This window comes from Gossypium hirsutum, chromosome D02 (assembly GCF_007990345.1).
Source record: "Gossypium hirsutum isolate 1008001.06 chromosome D02, Gossypium_hirsutum_v2.1, whole genome shotgun sequence".
Classification (NCBI taxonomy): domain Eukaryota; kingdom Viridiplantae; phylum Streptophyta; class Magnoliopsida; order Malvales; family Malvaceae; genus Gossypium; species Gossypium hirsutum.
The window spans coordinates 30765701-30784860 of record NC_053438.1 but is presented as its reverse complement, the minus strand read 5'-3'; the positions used below and the strand labels follow the sequence as shown (position 1 = coordinate 30784860).

Here is a 19160-nt window from a genome sequence, read left to right as displayed (position 1 = left end):
CCTGAAATCTGAAGCTTGTACATATACGTCTCCTAAAGCTACCATCAACTCTTTTGGAAAAGAAAATATTAGTTTTCTGCATGTTAATCCGGTGACTCGAATAACCACAGAACTCATCAAAAAATATTCTTAATTACCCTGGCTTGAGACTCTTCCGCATGTCCAAAAAGAATCAAATCATCTACAAAAAAGAGATGGGACAAAAGTGAACATGTACAAGCAAGGCGAATGGGAGTCCAACTACTAAAATCAATGGCGGAGTGAATGCTATGACCGAACCATTCCATACATAGAATAAACAAGTAAGGAGACAACGAACACCCCTGGAGAACACCTCTACATGGCCAAAATTTCCACGTTGGAACTCCATTCCACAAAACATGCATAGTGGAACTAGAAATAGCAGACATAATAACATTTTAGAGAAAGTTAGAAATATTTGCAGCCTGAAGGGAGGCATCAATGAATTCCTAGAGCACACGATCATATGCTTTCTCTAAATCAATTTTAATCGCCATCCATTTCTTATTCTTCTGATTGCTCCGCATAGAGTGAATAACCTCCTGGGCGATAATGATATTGTCAGTGATGTTCCTGCCTGCTACAAACCCAGTCTGTTTAGGAGTAATGATTCTTGGAAATACCATTTTGAACCGATTTACAATAATCTTCATAACCAATTTGTAGAGAACAGAGCATAGGCTGATTGGCCGAAAGTTAGAGATAGTTTTCGGGTTTTGAACCTTAGGGATGAGTATGATAAGTGAGTTATTCAAATCCGAATCAATACTCTCCAAAGAAAACCTCTTTAATCCACCTACAGACAAAGGCATCTACATGATGCCATTGACTTTGATAGAATAGGGCATGATAACCGTCACTCTCTAGGGACTTCAACGGGGCCATGTCAAAAAGAGCAAATTTAATTTTCTCATCTGATATTGCTTTATTAAGAACATTCAAATCTCTATCACTAAGGTGCAATAATGCATTTGGAGGCAAACCAATTATTAGACCTGGTTGTTCCTCATACAACCTCACATAAAAATTAACCGCCTCAATTTTTAATTGTTCTTCATCCAAATTCCACTCTCCCAACTAATTCCTTAGTGCAGAAATTTTGTTTTGTTTCCCCCTTTTCAAAGTACGCCTGTGATAAAATTTAGTATTGCAATCACCAAGTAACAACCAACCACACCTAGCCTTTTAGCACCAAAGGATCTCCTCATGGTGTAAAACACTTTCAAGTTCCTCTCTAACTTCAATTTCAACCTGGCTAAGGTAGGTAGATTCCTTTTTATCCAGTGCATATTGAATATTATTGAGTTTCCTAGTCAAATGCCTCTTACGAGAAATTATGTGCCCATACACCTTATTGTTCCATTTCTTAACACACTCTGTAAATTCTAAGTGCGCCAATGTCATGTTCTCTAAGTCCTCCTATTTTTCTTTAACAAAATCAGAGAAAATTGGGTGCTCAATCCAACTTGCTAAAAACCTAAAAGAACGTCCCCTCAAAATGTGGCATTCAAGCTTCAAAGATAAACACAATGGCCTATGACCAGACTTAAGCTGAGGTAAGTATGCCACAATTGAGTTCGAAAAAACAGAAATCTAATCATCATTACAGATAGCCCTATCCAATCTTTCATCAACCTCTCTTCTCTGCCAAGTAAATTGTGGTCCCCTGAAACTTAAATCATCCAATTTAGACAAATCCATAAAATCCCCAAAAAGTGGACACCTTTTCCCCATGCTTCACCCCCTATATTTTTTCGAAAAGAGACAAAATGGCGTTCAAATCCCCAATTGCCAACCACAAAGACCCATCAAATAGAACAAGTCCTTGCAAAGCTCCCAAAGAAATCTCTATTTCCGACTATCAAGGCTATCATAAACAAAAGTGACATAAAACAACCTTTTGAACATATTGCCAACAATTTTAATTAGAACGAACTGAGGATAACTTTTGAGGACCTCAACAGACACAGAGTCCCTCCACCGGTCCAAATACCAACTGAAAAACCGATAGCCTTTACCCAGTGCGAATACTAGAATCCAAGTTTTGCAATGATCGAGTCAGCTTTGCTACCATTGACCATTTTTTCTAAAGGCCAATCAAATCCGATCTGTGTTCCCTATTATATTCATGGAAAACATGAAGAAACTTTAAGCTCGCACAACCTTGACAATTCTAAAAAAAATTGAAAAATTCATAAAAATAATATTAAAAGGGTAGAAGAGAACTAACCGCTAGAAGGCATCCGGTGAATCAACACCAACATCAAGTACATCCGTCTTTTCTTTTAGCAACTATGTATAAGTGTTGAGAATTTTTGCCATGGAATTCATAGCTTTAGGGAATGGAACACGAGAATTACCAGCAATTTTAAAGAGTCCCCCACGGCCTTTAATCTATTAATGATTTTGCCAAAACGGGCTTTCGCTCCTTTACCACCAGAAACAACCTTTTTAGCATTAGCAATGGGATTTTCACAAGACAACGTCCCATCTTTGACCTTATTCGTTAAGGAATTTGGGTCAAAATTTTCTTTAAATATAACTGCCGAATGCCTATTAGGGTCTAAGAATTCTGCATTCAAGTCTACCACAGTCTCTATAGGGCCTTCAAAAGTAGGTTTAATGTACATAGAGGAATTATCGAATGAAATAGTAGGAGAAACATTTTTAAGAATATTAATACCTATTGGTTCCCTCTCAGTCGAATGACCCCAGGCCTGTTCGGCACGCTTTTGAGAAGGAGTGTCCAAACTGTTTTGAATCTCCAGCTACACTAGCCCACTCACAGCCCCTACATGCCCAATCGATTTATCCAATCCCTCACCAACATTTCCAATCTCAAGCCCGACATTCTCAAAAGGCAAATTTCCCCTCAGCCCGTTGGTCCTCATCAAAGATGACTGGCCCATATCTTTATTGTCTTTCATTTCTCCATCCGATGACCCAATTCTTGGCCCTTTTCCTTTACCCTTTAAATTTTTAAGAAAAGCTCCTTGCTAGAACCTAGCCCCCAAAGTAGCAGATTCGTCTTCCCCTTTTTCAACAGAAATTACCTCCAGTGAATTCAAAGCTTCAAATTTAGACCCTTCCAATCTTGTAGCCGTGATTTTCACCTTTTGAGATCGAGCGTCAGCCTGATTCCACTTGGATTTACGTTCAACGATCATCCATGGCCCGAATTATTTCCCCGTCACTGTCGAATTAAATTTCTTGGCCAATGACTTGGAGACTCTTCCTTTATTAGCGTCTGTATTCTGATCTACTAATGTAAAGGGACAAACACCTTTCAAATGACCATAACGGCCACAGGTGAAGCAAACGGCTAGTAAAGCTTCAAACTCAACTCTCTGAACTTTCCCATTAACCAAAATTTGAGAGGTGAACAGCTTTTCTAAATCTATAAAAACTATCATTTTAGCGACTCTATCCCTTACTCCACTTTCGGTTTTGATGTCAAGTTTAGCTACTTTTCCAACAAAATTTATGATTTCTCCTAAAACCCGTCGTTTATAGAGCAACCCCGGTAACCTAGGAAAGTGGATCCAAGCCAGAACAGTGCTTGGGAAGGGTTTCAGAGGATTAAAATCCATCGATCATGGTTGAACGGTAAGGTAATGGCCGAACACAAGCCATGGACCTTGCGTCAAAACCATTTCATAATTTGTTTTGTTTTGAAATCTTACTAGATAGTATCTGTTCTCTACATCCATGAGGTGGAACAGTTCGGTAGGTTTTCAGAGACTGAAAATCTGATTCAAAAGGACTCCGTACCCTATGTTGCACCCCAGCAATTTAACCATAACCGTCGAGTCCATGTCCTTAACCAGTAGCTTCTGAATTTGTTCAGAGAAGTCAATGGTCGGGATTTCGTTGACAGTAGATCTTGAGATATCACCATCTTCAGAATCAAATTCCTCATCAGTACAACCTTCCAGAGTCATAGGAGAAGCAAAAGAACCAACGGCTCTCCCTTCCAACAACTTGTCCTTCCAAGAGGTTCTAGGCACTGGGACAGAATCAACCACCATATTTTCCTCAAGGTCATCACCTATTTCTTTGAATCTGACCTTATTTGTGTTACAATCCTCATTGATTCCATCTCCATCTCCTTCACGATCATCGATTGAGATTACAATATCAGACATAATCTAGAGAGCAAGAGAACCTTAAGATATAATATTATTGTTCTTCGTATTGAAAGCATGAGGTATCACTTGTTTCAATTTAGATTTTGAAAATAAGTGTAATATGTATTCTTATACTTTAAATTTAGTTTGATTTTATGTTATTAATTATGATTTTGTGTTGGCAAGTGCAATTATTGTTGGTGTAAGTTTTACTTTCCAATTACAATAGTAGCTACAATTGTCTTATTTGTTGGTATGTTTGATTCAAATATTTCGGTCATTTGCTTATATTTTTTGAAGATTTTGTACAATCAATTTCAATATTATAATTGGAATAAATCAAATCAAATAAGGTATCTTTTTAAGGATTTTAATGTGATTTACTTACCTTATATATTGAGATATTCAATCAAGAAGATATTCAATCAATTATTTGTATTCTTCCATTAAGGGTAATTTATTTGTTAAGATATGGGCAGAATGAGTTGAAGTTTATTGGAATCTAACTCTTTATTCGGAGTTGTTATGAAAACAATTACAACTGTGCCCGTGGTTGCTCAGGATTCATAACTTAATCTCATGAATGTATATTGGTCCCATCTATAAAGATCGGTCTAATGGAGAGACAAATAATTGAAGATTAGATTGATCTAAATCATGTAATTGGATCCCCCTATTCGGTGGAGATTAGCTTGACTTTCTTAAAAGAACATAATGAAGATCTTTAATTTATCTTAAACTTTATTAGGATATTCTTATTCTTGTTTTATAAGCTATTTTGGTGGAAATTATTATAATTGATATGCATAACAACAAGTCCAAAAATGCTTAAATGTCTGACACTTGTCTAGACTAGAGAGACATAGAGTTTTAGCACTTAATTTGTTCTATTGGAATTGTTTCTGAAAGTGCATTTTGTAAGTAAAATAAGTGAGTCACTTAGACAAACTAAGGTTTTAGGTGAAAACTTACTGGAGAGAGATCTAGATCATAGGTACAAAAGTGAAGTTTAGGGCTTAAATAATTCTTGTACGAGGTTGCAGACAAAAGGGATTAAAGTGCAATTTTACTACATAATGGGCATTTTAGTCTTTTCTCAATGAGTTATGTTTATAAATTTTATATTGGAGATATTGGATATTGAGATTTATTTTGAGCAATTGGATTGGAATTTAGTGGAGAGATCAATATGGGCTACACATTTAAAATGACTTTGACCTTTGACTTTGAAGAATGTCCAAAAAAAACAATAAAAAGAGGAAAAGAGGAGATTTTCTCATCTTTCTCCTCCTTTTCTAATAGCAGCAAATCGGTCGTCCTTAGAAGTGCGAACGTCTAGACTAGAAATACTGCAACAAAAAGATATCAAATAAAGCAGTGGTATCCACAAGTATACGGGTCAATTTGTAATATAGTAAAATGTTACAACAAAACACTCCGAGAAGTATTTCGAAGATCATATCCAAGGGAGGTTGAATTAAAATAAAAATTATTTCCTACACTAATAGGGCTAAACAGTAATAATCTAAAATTATAGTACAAAAAAACCAAATTAAAATTGAATAACAAAAATATCCTAAATTAAATAAAACTATGGAAGACAAATTAATAATTGAAATTAACGCAGAAAAATAATCAAAAGATTAGCTCACGTCAGTGTTCATAATTAACTTTAGAATTTGGGTTTTATGAATTAGCTAATAACTAACCAGTTATTACCTTTCAGCCTTTAACTAATTAATTAATCGACAAAAACAACTTAGCTCTTGACCTCTCCATTTAAATTAGGATAAATTAAGAGGTACTCAGTAAACTATTCTCTTAACCTCGTTTACCTAGATTACTTCGTAGGGTTGTCAATCCTAGGGTTTAAGCACATCTAATTTAAGCCAACTAATTCTAAAACAAATCTTAATTCTTCCGTTAATTATTCCCATATCTGATCGTTAATCTCTTTAAGGAATTTATCGACTCATGGATCTAGATGCAATTTTCTCACTTAGTATGAAAATGACCTGAGAATTAATTTAAGTTTTGTAACACCCCTCACCTGGCCTGGTTGCCGAACTCGAGTTACGGAATGCTACAACAAACATTGGAATATTCACACAGAAATTATAACATTGAATTCAATTAAAACCATCAAATTAATCCAAATTCATGCATAATAGAAGTTATTAGTAAAGTAGGGACTAAATTGAGAATACAAACAAAGTTTAATATATTTGAGCATGATTAAGGACCAATCTAAAAAATTTTTAAACTTTGGAACTAGGTATCGATACCAAAGTAACAAATACCAATACTTTTATGATAGGTATCAATATTATTATCGATATCGATACGGTTTTGGCATTCTGTCATTTTCAAAACATTATTCATTTGGTCAAATATCGATACATTGGTCCCTAGTATCGATACTTTTACCTAGATGGCTAAAATCATAAGTTTTATGTACCGATCATGCTCAAAACTATAACCCAAATTCAATGATGCTTATAAGCAATCATAATACTTATAAAAAACCAATTTTAACATGCTAAATACCACATTCAGTCATTTTCAACCATAATTCCACCACTTCAAAGTTAGCATTCAACTTAACACCTAATCATGTACATTCAAAACATGACACTATGCTACGTGCATTTCATACCAAACTTTATATGCATCTAGAGTACCCTTCATCTCTCAATCAACTTAACCATTATGCATTATTATTCACTATGTTAAACTTATCAAATAATGATTATTCACCATGATAATCTCATCACAATAGCTCAATCATTCACATCAAAACTAAATACGTATCATATGCACATTTCAAAATCAAAACATACAACCATCATATCATACAATCTATTTACCCAAAATACATCTCATTTCAAATTAATGACAAACATTATTTTTCATTTCATAGTTTGAATTCTCAATTAAATTCATAGTAAATCATATAAACTTCATACCCATTTCATATCAATTTATCCTTATACCAAATATATATATCAATTGTCAGTTTAATTGCCAAATAGGGATGGCTTTTGAGTTCGGGTTTGAGGTCTTGGTTTGTTGTTGTCGGAAGAAGGTGGAGATGGCGATTTGAGAGGGTGAGTGAGACCAGAGCTAAGAGAAGAATCAAGAGAGCATTATTTTTTTTTTGAATTTTTTAAAATTAGGATTAAATTAAGATAATCTGTAATGTTGAGGGTTAAATTTTAAAAATACGACTAAATTAACACAATATGTAAAAGTTGAGGCCTGAATTTGTCGTTATACTAATTTTAAAAATGTCACTTCACTCTTTTGTCAAGCATATTGAATGACACTTGACAAAAATAGACAAAAAGAAAAACAAACCCAAATAATTTGGGTGATTATTTTGAAAATTTTAAAAATTAGATGACAAAAAAATTAAGCATAATCGAGTGAAATGCAATGTAGTTTACTCAACAATAAAACCATATATTTTTTAAATACTGAAAAACATTGCAAATTGAGTTTTGAGCAAACTAAAATACAGCTCAAAGCTTGGCTTATTCAACCATAAATAACTTGGTATGAATATATTAAATTTGTGGACAATATATAAATTTTCTTTTAGCCAAATACAATATCAATTTTTAAATATTAACATATATATATGTAAAAATTTAATATAAATGAATATTTTAATGTTAAAAAATATTTAACTGAAATATAGAATTATTATTTTTTGGTATAACTCACACAACTTAACATAAGCAAATCATTGTCATGCACATAGCACAAGTAAATAATTCTTGCAACTCAAATTAATATGTGGGCATTAAGACGAACATCCATGATCAACAGCTCAAACGTTGAGAAGCCATGTAGAATTATTTCATATTGCAAAAGAAAAACATAATATATATTAGAAAAATAAAGTGCAAAGTCTATTAATTAAAATTTTAAAAAATTTAAAAGGTTTAAATAGAAAATTTTTCATTTTAGGGGTAAGCCCTGCTAACCCTTAACTACGCCCTTAGATATTGTAATAATTTAATTTCTTATTTGTTTTTCTATATAATTAAAAGCATTAATACAATAATTAATATAAAGGTAAAAAAGATAATTAAGCTTATAGGTCTAAAAAGCCCTTAAGCCCTACAACTTAATTCAACCTCAATTGTGCTATTGCCATTAATGGTTTATGTTTTGGACCGTTGATTATTAAAATTAACTCATGTTAAAATCATTAATGGAGAGACTTAATTAATTTTTTAAATTAGCGGTAGGGATTCAATTGGAAGTGAATTAAGTCTAGAGGTTTTTTTTTTTGTTGAAGGCATTTTAAACCTATAAACCTTTAAATTAAAATGGTTACTAGATTTAGTATGTCACATTACAAATTTAAAAAACAAATAAAAGCATAACATTTATCATTGTTAAGAATGATAGTCACAAACCCCAAATATGAACAATGAAATACCAAATAAAATAAAAATTGACCCTCAACCAACCTTATCAATGTATTTTATTATAAAGGTGTGTTTGGATACTAAAAAATAATTCTAAGACATTGCATTATAATTAAAAAGAATTTTAATTCCATAAATATATTTTATTCGAAAAATAAAAATCATCCTGCATAATTTATTCGAAAATATAATTAAATGAAATTCTGTAATTAAAATATTACAGCAGCTTAAATGACCATATACGGCAAGCCAAGTATGTAAAGGAAAAAGAAGACATAATGGGTGAGAGGTAAGAAAATTCATTTAGACGACTTTGAATGGGTTTAGGTAATTCCAATGAGAAACGTGTATTTGTGTGGCCAAATTGCGAATTCAAAGAAATTAAAATTGAAAAAAGAGGAGGATCTTTGGAAGGCGAATTCAGACCATGACCGTGTCCGTGAAGTCAAATCACAGCCCACCACCCCCCACGGCACAAGGTCAAATGTTTTCACCCAATAACCCACGACACCACCAATGCTCTTTAAATTTAATATACAAATATTCAATGCGTAAACTATCTAGTTGATCATCTAATTTTTAAGAAACTTTTACTTAGTCATCCAAACATTAAATCTCTAATAATAGTTAATTGTACACACCACATCATGTTAATACTTTTATTTTGGTCATCTAATTTTTAGGTCACTTCTTTTTTGGCTACCCAAAAAACATATTTTTTAAGTATCCATTGGGGTAAAAACAATCAAGGATTAAAGTGAAAAAAATGGTAGAAACTAAAATAATACACAAAAATTCTCAAATTGTACGAAAATTTTAAATTTGAGTTTTGAAATATAAATTTTTAAATATTAATGTTAAAAATTATAGTAGCAAATTGGTTAACCTTATCAATGGATAAAAAAAATTCAACAATTTATTCAATTTATTTTGATGTTTTAAAATTTAAAATTTCAATTTTAAAAAATAGAATTTAGAATTTTGACAATGGGATAAATAATTAAAATTTGATAATTTTGTGTATTATTTTAGTTTTTAGCACTTTTTTACTTTAATGAAAGTAAAATGAACGCTTGGGTATGGCGTTTATAGTTAACCGTCATTAGAGATTGAACGCTTGGGTGACTAAAATGAAAGTGCCCTAAAAGTTAAGTTACCAAATTGTAAGAATTTCATTTTAGGTGACCAAAATATAATTTAAATCTTAGTACAGGGACTTCTATAGCAATTTTCCCTAAAGAGACATGGGAATACGTGTAGAAACGAATGCCCCAAGAAAAGGTGTTAAGAGGCTTGCTGGACAGGACGGCTAACATATATGTATTATATGGTAGGAGAACATATAGTAGCCATTCTCAACCCCAACACACACCTCCTTTCCCTCTTGGTAAGCTGTTGCAATTAATAAGAAACCCCCAACGTAGATAAAACAGACCGTAAATGGCAGCAGCAGCAGATTCTGAATGCAAACGCAGCCTGGATAGAAGGCCCTCGTCTTCGTCATTTCGTCTACGCTGCTCCAGTCTAAACTCACTCCGTCTGCGACGCGTATTTGATATCTTTGACAAGAACCGCGATGGCCTCATCACTGTCCAAGAGATCCATCAGGCCCTTACTCGTCTAGGCCTTGAAACCGATGTTTCAGATCTAGATTCAACCATCAGGTCGTTCATAAAGTCGGGTAACATCGGCCTCACGTACGACGGGTTTGTTGCTTTGCATGAGTCATTGGACCAAAGGTTGTTCGGGTTGGAGATGGAGGAGGTTGCAGAAGAGGATGAATCAGAATCAGATTTGACGGAGGCGTTTAAAGTGTTCGATGAGGACGGGGATGGGTATATATCGGCGGAGGAATTGCAGGCGGTGTTGGGGAAACTGGGATTGCCAGAAGGAAGAGAGATTGATAGAGTGGAGAAGATGATATGCTGCGTTGACCAAAATCATGATGGGCGTGTGGATTTCTTCGAGTTCAAGCACATGATGCAGAGCGTTGTCGTCCACACCTCCTGATTGGATCGGATCCCATCCCCTTCTTTACACAATTTCTTTCTTTCTGTTGTTAATTTCGTTTATGAATTTGTGTGCTGCTCCTCGTCGCTGTCTTACCCAACATTCTTGTACTTTTATAACCCAGTAATATTACGATGAAATTAATTTTACGATATTCAGCTTAATCCAATCTCATTTCAAAACAAATTAATTATGCTGGACAAATTACGTTTAATCTGAAAATAAGAATAATTAATTAATTAATAAACATATGACATTAAAATTTAATTAAAAGATAGCATAACTAAATATTAATATCGAGAAAAAAGTCTGCTAAATTAGCACGCCTTTGTCTCTCTTGTAGTTTTTAGGGTTTTCTCTTGTTTTTTTAAAGTTTTTATCTTGTTTTTGCTTTCCGTCTCTTGATGTGACAGCAACTTGATATTCAGATCTCTTTAGTCCAGCAATTGAAGGAACGAGTTAGTATGGAGATGGAATTTGCAGGACCATCTCTGGAGGAGGAGGAAGATGAAATTTTACAAGTACAAACTGAAGCGGACACGGATAGAGAAACGAAAGTTTTGCAATTGGTGGGATGCTTTTTAACAGCAAGTATTGTTCATTTTCCAGCAATGAGGAGTACAATGGCAAATTTGTGGCACCCCGTAAGAGGAGTTGTAACACCCCCTAACCCCAAACCATTGCCGGAATAGAGTTACGAGGCATTACCGGACATATCAAATAATTTACAATAATTCTTAAGTAAATATCAAACACATTAAGATAAAATCATAAATTCATATAATATTTTACTAATTGACTTCATTCAATTTTTTTATTTTTAGAAAAATTTCGGTAGCATTTCTACTTGTTTTTACATAAAACCCCCTGCAATTTAAAACCATACCAATTGCAAATATGATCAAATCAACCAATTCATGTCATCCTCTCATTTCCTATTCTAAATACTTCTAATCAAACTCAATCTATATGATATCAATTTAAAATTTAACAATGTACTAATTAGGTAAAATAGATAAACTTCTTTCATTAAAATTCATAAACTTTTAATACTAACATTTTTAACCATTTATATTAAAACATAATAACCTTTATACACAATCTATGTACATGCCACCTTTACCAAAGGAAAAATACATCACCAAGTTTTGCTGAAGTCGAGATTAATCTGGATGTTGAACCGGGACCTTTGACTTCTATCGACCTGCGCACGGAAACAACCGTACGCTGAGTATTTCATACTCAGTGGTATTACCATAATTCAAGTTATAACAATATTTAAACATGTAATGCATAATTCGTATATACAATTTAAATTCAATATCTCAACAATAGCAATTCATCAAGCAATATCATATATCCACAATTTGAGTTTGAACAAATCATGAACCTTAGGTTCATTCCTCTATCTCATATCACATTTCAATTCACAATTCAACTTTTTCATTTCATTTCTGTAGCTCGTTTGACCAACTCGTTCGATTTATCATTTCATCATTTACCCTATTAACAAAACTCGGACTTTGGCGGATACACGGATCCAACCAAACACACCAAAATGGCACCCAGTGCCTCATCGGATAGTTCGAAGCAATAATTGGCACCCAGTGTCTCATCGGCAAAGCCAAAGAAAATTGGTACCCAGTACCTCATCGAATCTATCTGAAGAAATATAGTGACACCCAGTGTCTCATCGACTCGAGGTCGAAGTATCCCTGAACTCTTCTAATCCTATGGCATGCCAACTATATCCGACTCAGCCCGACTAGTTAATAGGGTATTTAAATCACATATAATCTCAATTCAATCACAATTTCTCACATTTTCAATTCAATCATTTTTCCACCTTTCAATCAATAATTAATCCACTATTCATACATTTTCACAACTCAATACATTTCCATTCAATTTAATATCAGTCACACTTCGATTCACATTCACTTCCCATTTTCAATCAACAAACAATTCAAATATTAATTCATATCAATTATTTAATTCCCACTCATTTTAATAATAATGATAATAATAATAATAGTAATACTAATACTAATACTAATACTAATATTCATACTTACCTCACATTTCATTTACTAAATACATAAATTAAAATTTAACATTTAAAAATAATAATTTGAATTATAGTAATACAAACCGTGATTTTCTCGAGTTTACTCCTCGATAATCTTCTCCTTTCCCTTTAATGCTGGTGCCTCGGGTTCTTTGTTAGCTACGAAAATAATAATTTATACTATTAATTTCAGCACTAATTATGATAAATAATTGAATTTCTATTCAATTTCTTCCTTATTCTCAATTTAATCCTAACTAAATTCACTTATTTTCCTAACTCAATTCACACTCTATTTCTATTCAAATTCCATCCAAACTCAAATTTAACTATCAAAATTTCAGCATATTTTCCTAATTTCGAATTTTCCTCAATTTAGTCCCTAAAACATAAAACTCATAGTTTCTTTTACAATTTAATCCCTTTTTCAATTCTAACTTAAAATTCATTCAATTTAATCCCTTATTCATCTCTTTTGTTCAACATAAACTATACTTGAAAACCTATGAACTTACAAAATATCAACTTAATTCCATCAAAACTTTGTTTTAAAGCTTTTAAAACATTAGAATTAAGAGAAAAGGGCTAATTTGACTTACCAATCAAACCTTAAACCTTCAATTTTTCCATTTTCTTTCTTTTTCTTCTTTCTCCCCTGTTTCTTCTCCGTTTCGTCCTTTCCTATTCTGTTTCTTTTCTTCTTTTGTTTCTTTTATTCTTTTAGTTTATGTTTTGTTTATTATTTAATAAATATAATACTTTAATAATATAATATAATATAATATAATATAATATAATATAATATAATATTTTCTTATATAATAAGTAATTACAAAATTTTAATACAAATGTATTTATACAATTATGACACATGTATAATTTATTACCATACATTTGTCACCATCTTATTTATTTTATAATATAATAATAATTATAATAATTTAACAATTTAAAAATAATTTAATAATATTTTTTAACACTTAAAAATCTCAAATTTTTATACTTATGCCGCCTCAAATTTGGCAATTGGCATAATTGCCTATTTATTTCCTATTATTTTCTTTTAATCTATAATTAAACTTTTACTTCTATTGCAATTTAATCCTTTTTGCTAATTACTCATAATTAAAGCTAAATTCACCTATCTAAAACCTAATTAAACACACAACTAGTCTAGTAAGTATTTCTAATAATTATTTTCGAACTCAATTTACTAGGACGGAGGCCCGATATTATACTTTTCTGATGCCCATGAATTTTGGGTCATTACAGGAGTTCAGATTAAAGATCTGGGGAAAAAAAGTATTTATTTCAATTTTTTCATATAATTGATCTTGAAAGGGTTATCAAAGGTTCACCTTGGATTTTTAACAATCATTTATTAATTCTTCATAAGTTGCAAAGGGGGGAGGATCCTTTGAAGGTATCATTAATTTACTCACCTTTGTGGGTTCAACTATATAATGTTCCAACCGGTTTTGTCTCGAAAAATCTGGCAATTCAAATGGGAAATTTCATAGGAGAGTTCATGGAGTATGATGGCTCAAGTCTGGAAAAGAAAGTAGAAATTTCATGAGAATAAGAGTCAAAATTGATATAAGGCGTCCTTTGAAAAGGAAAAAACAGATAATGTGTTATGGAAAGTGTTCATATGTTTGGTTTAAATATGAAAGGCTATCACTTTTTTGCTTTTATTGTGGTCGTCTGGGCCATAGTGATTCCTTTTGTGAAGTAAGGATTACGGGAGGAGTGGAAACTAAAGAGATGGGATGAGACTTAGGGGTGAGCATTCGGTCGAATTGAATCAAATTGAATAAAAAATTTTCGAGTTAATCAAGTTTTTGAATCTCATTTTATCATCCTAACTTTATTTGAAATTTTCTCGAATCGAGTCGAGTGAGATGGAATTCAAATCGAATCGAATATATTTGTTCGAGTTAAATTTTAAAAAATAATTTTGGGTCCTTGTAACCATTGTCACCCATCGTAATAAAATATCCACCTTAATCAAAATTTTTATTAACTTTCATCACTTCATAATTTATTTATTAATTTTTTATATACTGGTTAGTTTCTTTGCTTGCCTGTTTCAATTATCTCTAGATTCTTGTCACTATACATTTTAGAATTAAAAAATATGTTAAATGTAAAAAAAAATAATTTTTTAATAAAAGTTATTTTAAAAATAAAATGTGAAATTGATACCAATATAAAATTTTAACACGAATATTTTATGGCATAATTAATAATTCAATTTTAATATAAATATTCAATATGACTAAACAATTCAATAATATAAATAATATAAAATATGAAATTTAATTTAATAATATAAATAGTAGATATAAATAAAATTATTACTATTTATGTTTAGTGATTTTTTTTGGATATTTTGATTTTTTATTTGGGAGTAAAGGGTGATAAGTAAAAGTTTTGGGAAAAAATAACAAGTTTTGGGGAATAAAAGTTTGAAGGAAAGTAAATAGGGAGAGTAAAATTTTAGAGGGAAAATATTAAAAAATTTGGAGTGGGGGTTTGGGATAGATGGGAAGTGGGATGGGAAGGGAATAAAAATTTTAGAGAAAAAGTGGGAGGGAGTAAAAATTTAAAGGGAAAATAAAAAGTTTTGAAGGTTTTTTGGAGTAAAATTTTGAGAAAAAATAAATAGTAGAGTAAAATTTTAGTGGGAAATAGATTTTGGGTAGATTAAGGGGTTAGGAGAGAAGTAAAAGTTTTAGAGGGAAAGTGAAAAGGAATAAAAGTTTTGAGGGAAAAGTAAAAAATTTTAAAACTTTTGGGTAAAAATATAAAATATTATAGTTTGATATTCGAATTATTCGAATTATTCAAATTATTCGAATTCAAAAACTCAACTCAATTCGAACTCGAAATTCGAAAAAAAAATTCGAGTTGATTCGAATAACTCGATTAACTCGAATAATTCGATTCGTTCTTAAATACAGTTAAAGACATATGAGAGCACTCTGAAGGAGAGTTTTTAAGCAAGTTGGACAGTATAAAAAGGGGGCTGGAGCGATGGGCTAGTCAAATTCAGTTTTTTAGAAAAGAAAGAAGTTATCATCAAAATTGGCTTCACTACTAGAAGCAAAAAGGGATGAAGAAAATTTAGCCGACCTGATTGATACAAAGATCCAACTTAACTTCGAGATCGAAAAGGATGAGTGCTACTGGGAACAAAGAGCGAGGGTTAACTGGTTGAAATTTGGGGATAAAAATACAGCCTTTTTCCACAAACAAGCTACACAAAAACGACAGAGGAACCTGATTCACAAAATGAAGAATGATGATGGGAGGGAGACGGAAGAATTAAAGGAAATGGAAATGATTGCTACATCATATTTCAAACAGTTATTTTCCGCTGGCAGATCTGCAAATTATGAGCATGTTTTATCTGGAGTTCATCGATGTATTTCAAACGAAGATAATTTAATGCTAAAAGAGGATATACAAAAGAGGAGATTCAGCAGAATTTGACAGAATTAGGGCCCACTAAGGCACCAAGGGAAGATGGATTTCCAGCGTTATTCTATCAGAAGTGTTAGGCAATTATCGGAGAGGAGGTCACTTCTTTTCGTCTTGATATGGAAGGATGGAGATAGGCCCAGTCAATAGAATAAATATTGTTTTAATTCCGAAAATTTTAAATCCAGTGGATATATCGCACTTTTGGCTTATTAGTTTGTGTAATGTAATCTACAAATTAAAGGCTAAAGTTTTAGCAAATCGCATTCGGAAAGTGTTAGACAAATGCATTGATCCTGCACAAAGCACTTTCGCACCTGGAAGATTGATACCAGATAACGTGTTGCTGGCTTATGAATTAATCCATACGTTGAAACAGAAGAGGTCAGGGAAGAAGGGTTTTATGGCGGTCAAATTGGATATGAGCAAGGCATATGATAGGGTGAAATGAAATTTTGTGGAGGAAATAATGAAGAAAATGGGTTTTGATTCAGTCTGTAACCCAACTATTTAGATGCGTTAATACAGTTTCATATTCAGTGGTACTTAATGGACATAATGGAGACTCCTTTTATCCTTCAAGAGGATTACGACAAGGGGACCCGTTGAGTCCGTTCTTATTCTTGTTCTGTGGAGAAGGTCTCTTTAGCCTTATGAAATTAGGTATGCAGGAGAACAAAATAAAAGGTGTCAAAGCAAGCAGAAGCCAGCCGCATGTTTCACATTTACTTTTTGCGGATGATTGCATACCGTTTGGGGAAGCTACTGACAAATTGACAAATGACAATTGACAATTGGAGTATCAGATATCTCTCACAAGGAGGTAGAGGTTTTCGTCAAAGCTGTTTTACAATCTATACCAACTTACTCAATGACGTTTTTTACTCCCTAAATCTTTTTGCAGGGAATTAGAGGGTATTATTGCAAAATTTTGGTGGCAGAAAAATAAGGGGCAAAAAGGGATCCATTGGTGTGCTTGGAAGGATATTTGCATTGAAAAGGAATTGGGTGGGTTGGGTTTTTATAAGTCTTGATAAATTCAACATAGCTTTGTTGGCAAAACAGGGTTGGCTTCTTTTTAATTATCCGAGTTCTTTATTAGCCCGAGTTTTAAAAGCAAAATATTTTCCAACAACAAACTTCTTAAATGCTCCTTTGAGTAACTTACCTTCACTTACCTGGAGGAGTATTTGGTCAACAAAAAAACTCTTGACAGATGGATTATGCTGGAGGGTTGGTAAAGGAGACCACATTTTAGTATGGAATGATCTATGGGTGCTGAGAATGACTGCAGACAGATTACAAAATAAAAGCAACATTGAAAATATTAGAGTAGTGTCCGACTTAATCAATGAGGAAAGCAGAACATGAAACAGAGACTTGATTGTCCGTACCTTTAACTCGAATATCGCTAGGAAAATACTATAGATTCCGCTTTCAAAGTCAATCCATGAAGACATCCAGGTATGAAGAGGGGAGGCAACTGGTGACTTTTCAGTAAGAAGTGCCTATAAACTATTACAGAAAGCTACAATTGATCCTAGTGTTTATTTACAGACCGATACTAAAAATTTCTACAGAAAACTATGGAATTTACATATGCCCTCAAAAATCAAGATTACAGTATGGAAAATAGCGTGGAATTACATTCCCACTTTCTCCAATCTGAAGCTGCGAAAAGTGATGGTTGAGGATCGATGTTCGAGATGCGGTCAGGAAGGAGAAGATAGTTTCCATGTTTTCCATCTGTGCCCTACAGCAAAGGAAAGATTGAGTCACTTAAATTTTTCATGGATACTCAACAACAGGCATTTGGATATTTGGAGTTGGCTTACCTGGGTTCTCAACCAAGGGACAAACGAACAGTGCAGGGGTTTCTGTTGCGGGCTCTGGTTAATCTGGACAAACAGAAATAATTTATTATATGAAAACAGATCAAGCACTAGCTGGGATATCTCCAAACAAATAAAAAGCTATATTCTGGAACTGGAAGGGAGTAGAGATAGGGAACTCAACGTGGAACTAGCGTGAGGCCTAGATAAAGTTTACAAAGGGCGAAAAAGGCCATATTTTTTTATGCGGCTTTTGACTTACAGAACTCCAGATCTGCGTCAGGCCTACTTGTTAGAAATGAGGAGGGTAGGATCGTTGCAGCAAAGTCAACCCTTTATGAAAATATTGCATCTCCATTCGTGGCGGAAGTATTTGCAGGTTTGCAAGCAACAAGGTTAGGGATTCAGTTGGGCTATCATACTTTAGATATAATCGGAGACTCAAAAATAGTGATTACAAAATGCCAAAATACAAGTCGAGACATATCAGAAATAGGGGCAATAATCAGTGATATTCAAAGCTTAAAGGATCACTATCAAGAAATCAGATTCTATTTTATCCCAAGGTCAGAAAACACAGAAGCCCACCGTCTAGCAAAAGAAACACTCAAGAAGGGAGAGGAACAGTACCTGGAGGGAGAGACCTTAAGATCATCTAGAGGAGAATCGGAGCCAAATCATCTGGGTTCTTTAGAGTAAAAGAAAATGGGAAGTCCTCAGCTTTCGGTAATATGGGGCGATGCTTGAAATGGTTGGAAATAGCACCGTTATGAAAAGCAAATTGACAAGGAAAAGATTTGAGAAGATATGCTTTTACGTTTCAGTGGTCTTGGGCAGAGGAAAAGTCAGAATCATTTATGAGGACCAACTGACTGTTCGGCTGGAAGCAATTTAAAATTTCATTTATTTTCTCTTTTTTTGTTTTATTTTGTGTAGGCCAAACAGATGATGGCCTGCTTCCTATTGTTATTTTGTTTTCTTAGGGCAAATTGGGTTTAGCCCAATGAACATTACTTTTTGCAAATTTCAATATATTCCAGTCAAAATTTTTCAAAAAAAAATATTAATATCGAGACATCAATCATATGTTTGTTGGAATTAGATTCAACCGATTGATTAAAGTGGAAAATGGTAACTCCACCCATTCAATCAATATAAAAAATTTGGATAAAATTGTTAT

General features: G+C 32.9%; 1 protein-coding gene and 2 long non-coding RNA genes across 12 annotated transcripts; 1 reads left to right on the top strand and 2 right to left on the bottom strand.

Annotated features, from left to right (window-relative positions):
* Positions 1-161: 161 nt before the first annotated feature.
* Positions 162-4508, bottom strand: LOC121214874 (uncharacterized). Its single transcript, XR_005910613.1, has 2 exons — positions 2252-4508; positions 162-2138 (listed from the first exon to the last, which is right to left on the bottom strand). It is a non-coding gene; the product is annotated as an uncharacterized lncRNA (long non-coding RNA).
* Positions 4509-9730: 5222 nt separating this feature from the next.
* Positions 9731-10749, top strand: LOC107910278 (probable calcium-binding protein CML43). Its single transcript, XM_016838077.2, has one exon. The coding sequence runs from the start codon at positions 10028-10030 to the stop codon at positions 10595-10597; it is 570 nt and encodes a 189-aa protein (XP_016693566.1). The 5' UTR covers positions 9731-10027; the 3' UTR covers positions 10598-10749.
* A 901-nt stretch (positions 10750-11650) lies between these two features.
* On the bottom strand, positions 11651-18885 carry LOC107910277 (uncharacterized). Of its 10 annotated transcripts, none has more exons than XR_001687579.2 (7): positions 18611-18883; positions 18165-18332; positions 17984-18046; positions 17543-17901; positions 14108-17436; positions 12750-12824; positions 11651-11801 (listed from the first exon to the last, which is right to left on the bottom strand). It is a non-coding gene; the product is annotated as an uncharacterized lncRNA (long non-coding RNA). The 10 variants fall into 10 exon arrangements; XR_001687581.2 differs by having other exon boundaries at positions 18243-18332; XR_001687582.2 differs by having other exon boundaries at positions 18165-18254.
* Positions 18886-19160: the final 275 nt, after the last annotated feature.